Here is a 6495-nt window from a genome sequence, read left to right as displayed (position 1 = left end):
GTTCCAGAATAACTCGTGAGAAGTATTTTAAACTTTGATTAAAAAATGTCTAAAGTCATGGCTCTTCTAATGTTTTTATTCACCTACTTTTGTGTAAGAGCGGCATATACTTCTGTTTAAAGAGCTTCTCCGTGCAGTTTCCGCCTTCTTTTGGCAGATCTGTTAAGATGATTGGCTGCAGTAAAAAATGATTAACAGCTAACTCTGGCTGATAATTGGCTTAATAAAAATTGATTGACAAGTCTAGTATCTGATTGGCTGCAGTCGAAAATGATTGACACATGCTCCGCCCTTTACCAACGCCCACCGGGGCTCCGGCCTGCAGCATTACATATATGAAGCGATCAGGCTGTCTATGAGAAAACTGCACATGCTCCGGTCGCGTCTCCTTTACTCTGCTGCTGCCTTCACTCAACACTTGAGCTTCGTAATCTAGGTTCACTTGACGTGTCGTGACTGCCGCCAGGGTCCGCGCGGCCAAAATGACGCAATCGCGGTGGCTCCGCCCATATACCTTATGACTCCCTATTCAGATCCTGCACCTGGACCACAGTCCCTAGTCCCTAGTGCGATTATAGGACACTATGACGGCCTCCTTCATGGAGACAGAGGGTATCCCTGCCCGTCCTATAGGCCTACCTTATGACTCCCTATTCAGATCCTGCACCTAGACCACAGTCCCTCTACAATCAGGCCCACAGCAAAACCAGGGCAAGAATTTATATGACCCTAGGATTCCTCGAGGCCAGGTTCCAGTGCCTGAAGGGGCTCAGAGTAACCCCTGATAGGGTGTGCCACATAATAATGGCATATGTGGTATTACACAACATTGCAAGCATCCAGGAAGAGCAACAGCCTACCAACTCTGACATGCCCACAGATGAGGAACCTTACATGCATGTGGGTGACAACGGAGATGGTGGAGTTGCCAGAGACTCCATCTGCAATCACTGCTTTCCACATTAAATCATGCACCACCACCCACCCCACCATCCACCCTGTAACCTTTTAATATACATTACAGTCAAATTCAGTTATGTTTAATTATTTCATTTTTCCTGTAAATAAATATATTTTAGAATATATTTTAAGAATAAGATATAGTTATGTACAGCCATACCACTTTGTACAATATTCTACTTCATTTTTATCTGATGCCATGTGTGTTTCACACTCAGATTAGACCTGGAGTGTAAGTATTTTTCAATTAAAAAATATTTACTCAATACAGTATTATAAAGGTGGAGAAAATAATATAATCTCACCCTTCTGCTAAATATAAAAATATCATTTTCACTCCCGCATTAACTCTGTTGGCAATTTTTTGACATGCTGACTGCCTTTCTCTAGCATCTACCGCAGTATTACATTTACGTTTAATAATATCTAAATATTCTGGATACGCAGTCATTAATACTTCCAGCTACAGTGGTGTGAAATACGATGCTCGGCTGATTTTCGTGTTTAAATCCATGATAAATCCTATTTATCTGCGTCCCATTAAGAATGCCTTTTATAGTTACACGTGAACGCGCTTCTGTCTGGGTCAACCTACTCAGAGTTGAGCGACCCTGATTACTTTAACTCCGATCAGCCGTTTTGGAGTATGTCAGATCGGGGTAAGACAACTCGGAGTTCCGGGGTAAGTTTAGAGTTTGTTAAACCCGCTTTCTGGAATACCCCCCTGGAATTAGTAAGTGTTCAATTAAAAAATATTTACTCAATACAGTATTATAAAGGTGGAGAAAATAATAATATAATCGCACTTTTCTGCTAAATATAAAAATATCATCAGAGTTCCGGGTTAAGTTTAGAGTTTGTTAAACCCGCTTTCTGGAATACCCCCCAGATCAACACCTCAACCATCACCGTATCATGTCTGTCCTATATTAAAATAATTAATTCCAATATATAGATTGATATAGACCTATAGATTTAGAGTAACAGAAGATACTTGACACAGATTAAATATTTTAATATTATAATGTATTCATATTATGTTAATGTTATATTTTACATATATTAACCATCTTAACCCCCACTTGTGTTCTTCTGTGTTGCTCCATGGTCCTGGAGGACCTCAATGGAATGCCATTAAAAGTGTCTTGAGGATGTTTGCTGCGTTACAGCTTGAACGACCGTGGTTACTTTACTTTCGCTTTGCAAAGCGTATTTTGTTTATCATTATTTCGGTCGCTATGTGGTTATAGGCAATAAGGAGTACCCATCAAACATCCTCCACTCCGCCTCTCTCTTGGTCTGTACCCGTCACACGAGATAGGGGGAATGGAAACTTTTTTTTAACCTAGCTACAGAATATAAAAGGAGGTGCCTGCCAGTTACTTCATTGTAAAGACTTCGGTTGCTTTATAGATAATTTGTGTTTCGACATATTTAATCGTCTAATATCATCTAATAAAGTCATTCACCAAAAACAGAAGTGACAGATAACCAGGATGGCCGGTAAGAAACATGACCTCGTATCATAATTTACTTTTGCTACTAAATGTAGGCAAAATGTAGGTGAAAGTGCATATGCTAGAGAAAAGAAATTAAATAATCACCGTGGAGAAATTCTAGCAGGATTTTAAATAGACTACGGATAAATGTAGGCCTACTGGGGTTTTGTCCAATAATTCATTTGTACATAAATGATATCCTTGTTTTGTTTAATATTTTTAATGTTTTTTTCTGCCAGTTTGAAGTGCATACTAACTGACTTGTAGCCTATAGATTACAAAAATGTGAAAATGTTTTTTATAATCTAGGCCATGATAATGTAATTTTTCCACCACGCTACTTTCCCTAGATGAAGCGCTTAAACGTGTACGAATTCAGTTAAAAGAGAGTTTGACAGAGCCTATGATCAAACAACTGCTGGATGATCTGAAAGATGAGGAGGTGTTGGGTGAAGAAGAAGTGGAATCAATCCTACAGAAGAATCCAGAACGAGCTGATCGAGCACGTTGTATGATTGATAGCGTTACAAAGAAAGGGCATAACGCCAGCCGCATCCTGATAGATAAAATACATGAACGCGACAACATTGTTTATGATAAAGTGGGACTACACAAACGCCAAACTCAGCACACCTCGGACACCAGGAAGATCCCTGGGGGTCCACCACCTGAAGGTACGACAACAAGGGCAAACAATACTATAAATGTAATATATCCAAACACATTATTAGAGAGACGAAGGGGAGGAAAAGATGTGGTAGAATAAAAGTGTACAAGCAATATGGATGAACGCACCCTGGAGAGGATAGTGAAACAAATCCCATTAAAAAGTGTGGGGGAGGTTCACAAAACTGGACTGCAGCTGGAGTCAGTGCTTCAACAATCACCAATATTCAAATTTTCTGAGATAATGAATTTGGGATTTTTATTAGTTGCCAGTTATAAACATTAAATTAAAAATAAAAATATATATTCATGTGTTTGTGTGTTTGTGTGTAGGTATGTGTTTTCTGACTTTAATTTTCACATCATTGTTTTCTCAGATTATCTGATCAACAAGGTAATGAATGCTATAAATATGCATCAACCACACATTTACATAACAGTGGAGAACATCCCACTCTGAAATAACACTCAATGTCTTTCTGTTCAACCTGATGTCACATAAAGCAGTTGAGTTTATAGCAGAGATTGAAGGTCTTTTACAATCAGTCTGTCTGTATTTCCCTTGTCGGTGGTCCAGCAAGTGGAGCAGAAGGCTTCCATCTACTACAAACAGGAGGACTTTTTACCAATTCGTCATCAGCTTGAGGAGGTAATTGCAGCTCCTGACTCCTTCCTCGGGTGTGTCAGTGTGCTTATGTTCGTATATGTCCACGTGTCTCTGTTTGAGTGTGTGCATTGGCGTGTGTGTGTTTGTTTGTCGTCATTCAAATCACCTGTCCCTCTTGTTAACGTGATGTGTTCCACTTGTGTCTCGTTTATGTTCATGTATTTAAGTGTGTGTGTTGTGTCTTGTTTATTTTATTGTATTTAGGTGTGTGTTGTGTCTTGTTTATCTTATTGTATTTAAGTGTGCGTGTTGTGTCTTGTTTATGTTCTTGTATTTAAGTCTGTGTGTTGTGTCTTGTTTGTGTTCTTGTATTTAAGTGTGTGTGTTGTGTCTTGTTTATGTTCTTGTATTTAAGTGTGACTGTTGTCTAGTGTCTATTAGTTCTCATTCAGTCTTTGTCTCTTGTGTATTTATGTGCTGTGTTACTCAGAATTCAAAGTGAATCTAAAACTCTACTCAGCATCCTGCTTCATCCCTCACATTAAACATCAGTGAAGTAGCAGGTGTCCAGTGTTTTAGAGCAGGGAAACCACCAGACTGTGCTGGACTCCAGGTCTCCAGGACCAGAGCAGGTCTTCAGCATGTTTGTAGTGATACAGACTATTTGTGTCAGTGTATGATTTGAGTTTTGTCCTATAGGAGGAATACACAATGAGTAGTGAACCACGTGGTGTGTGTGTGATCATCAACAATGAAAACTTTCCAGAACACGAACACTACCGACACGGTTCCAAAAAGGATGCTGGTCTGAATTTTCATTCTTAATGTTATATGTATGAGCTTTAGACCAACTGGAATGAGTAATTGTTCTCATTTGCATGTCTTTGCAGAAATTATATTCTAAATGTTATATTTCATGTTCAGTACTTCAGGTACTGAAACACAGGCAACAGTGTAATTGACATGAAACACAGTAATAGATATATAAACATCCTGCTTTCTAACAATAACACAAACCTGTGTTTGATCTCTGTTTCAGATCACCTGGAGAGAGTGTTCAAGTTATTGGGTTTTAAAATAGAGGTGCATAAAGACCTGACTGCACAGAAGATGACCAAACTCATGCAAGAATACAGCAAGCAACAACATGATGGAGACTGTTGGGTCTGCTGTGTGCTTAGTCATGGATGCAGTGAAGGTGTTTTTGGATGTGATTGGAATCTGTGTCCTACAGAGGACATCTTCTCTCCATTTAATGGGAAAGACTGTCCCTCTCTACTTAACAAGCCCAAGGTTTTCTTTATCCAGGCATGCAGAGGACTAAACAAACAGAGAAAATGTGAGGTCTCAGATGACAGTGTACCCACTCCTAACACAAGCAAAAAGTTTTATACCATCCCTGAAGACTCTGACTTCCTGTTCGCCAGGTCAACAGTAGATGGCTATAGAGCATATCGATCTTCTGAAGAAGGTTCATGGTTCATTCAGTCACTCTGTAGACATCTAAGAGAAGGAAGTGAGGGGTGAGTTTGTCTGTGTTCTCTGTGTTTTCAGACCACAGGGTTTTAGTGTCAGACTCATAATTCATGTTGTATGTCACATTCATGTTCTCCTAGGGGTGATGACATCCTTACAGTCCTGACCAGAGTAAACAACGAGGTCAGTAAGATTGAAGCAAGGGCAAAGGATGAAAAGGAACAGTGGTATGATGCAAAGGCAACTCCAATTTCCTCGTTCACCCTGAGAAAGAAGCTAATTTTCAGAAAACCATAGCTGTCCATAGCTGACAAACCCCTCAACAGTCACTATTATGTCTTACATAAAAAGAATAAATTCCAGTGTGACCCATAGATTTTCAGTAACAGTAGCGGACACCTGGTGTCAATAAATTGTTTAAATTTTTATATTACTGTGATATTTTACATATATTAACCATTTTAATGTCAGAGACCAACAGTAAATATAAAATACACACTTATGTTCTTCTTCTCTGTTACTCCATGGTCCTGTAGAGGTGGTGTCTCATTCTGTTGTGTGGTATATAAATGGACTGACAATTAAAGCGTCATCATGACTCAAATCTGGACTCATATTTGACTCATATCTCATGTTGGAAGAGACAACATATACATCATTTTAACCAGGACAAGACATTCTTTAACATATTCATTAATTTTATTATTTAAAAGTCAATATAAATCAATCTTTCATCAGATTTTTTTAAATGTTCAAATTCTCAGAAATTCATATTAAAAAAATTCTGCACACAATGGAACAAAATTTAGAACATGTGAAATATTCACAATCTTCTTAGTTAGTTAATAAAAAAAAATTCAGAACAGATATTTACATTTACGGCATTTGGCAGATGCCCTTATCCAGAGCGACTTACATTTTTATCTCACTTTTATACAAATGAGCAATTGAGGGTTAAGGGCCTTGCTCAGGGGCAAATCAGTCATGGCCTCAGGTCTGGGAATCGAACCTACAACTCTCCGGTCACAAGACCAGTTCCCTAACCACCAGGCCATGACTGCCCCCAGAAAAGATATACAATCTTTTGTACAAGGTAAGCTTAATTCAGTGATTAATGTAAATTTGCACTATTTCATTATGCAGAATATCTAGAACTACCAAGCCCCCTGCTTTTGACAGAAATACCTTTCACTCTCAACGTAACTGTCAAATGACATGAGTTGACACCTGCAACACCTGCAGTGTTATGTAAATGAGGCGTGTGTCAGGGTGTGGGTGGTTGCTGTT

General features: G+C 38.8%; 1 protein-coding gene across 1 annotated transcript; it reads left to right on the top strand.

Annotated features, from left to right (window-relative positions):
* The first annotated feature begins 2303 nt into the window (after nucleotides 1-2303).
* Nucleotides 2304-5812, top strand: LOC143482950 (caspase-7-like). The gene is made up of 7 exons (XM_076981567.1): nucleotides 2304-2463; nucleotides 2810-3133; nucleotides 3503-3519; nucleotides 3703-3774; nucleotides 4432-4537; nucleotides 4772-5255; nucleotides 5349-5812. Exons 1-7 carry the CDS (start codon nucleotides 2457-2459, stop codon nucleotides 5503-5505), a joined length of 1167 nt encoding a protein of 388 aa, XP_076837682.1. The 5' UTR covers nucleotides 2304-2456; the 3' UTR covers nucleotides 5506-5812.
* Nucleotides 5813-6495: the final 683 nt, after the last annotated feature.

This window comes from Brachyhypopomus gauderio, chromosome 19, assembly GCF_052324685.1.
Source record: "Brachyhypopomus gauderio isolate BG-103 chromosome 19, BGAUD_0.2, whole genome shotgun sequence".
Classification (NCBI taxonomy): domain Eukaryota; kingdom Metazoa; phylum Chordata; class Actinopteri; order Gymnotiformes; family Hypopomidae; genus Brachyhypopomus; species Brachyhypopomus gauderio.
Note: the sequence above shows the minus strand (reverse complement) of the source record. Positions and strands in the feature narration are given on the sequence as shown.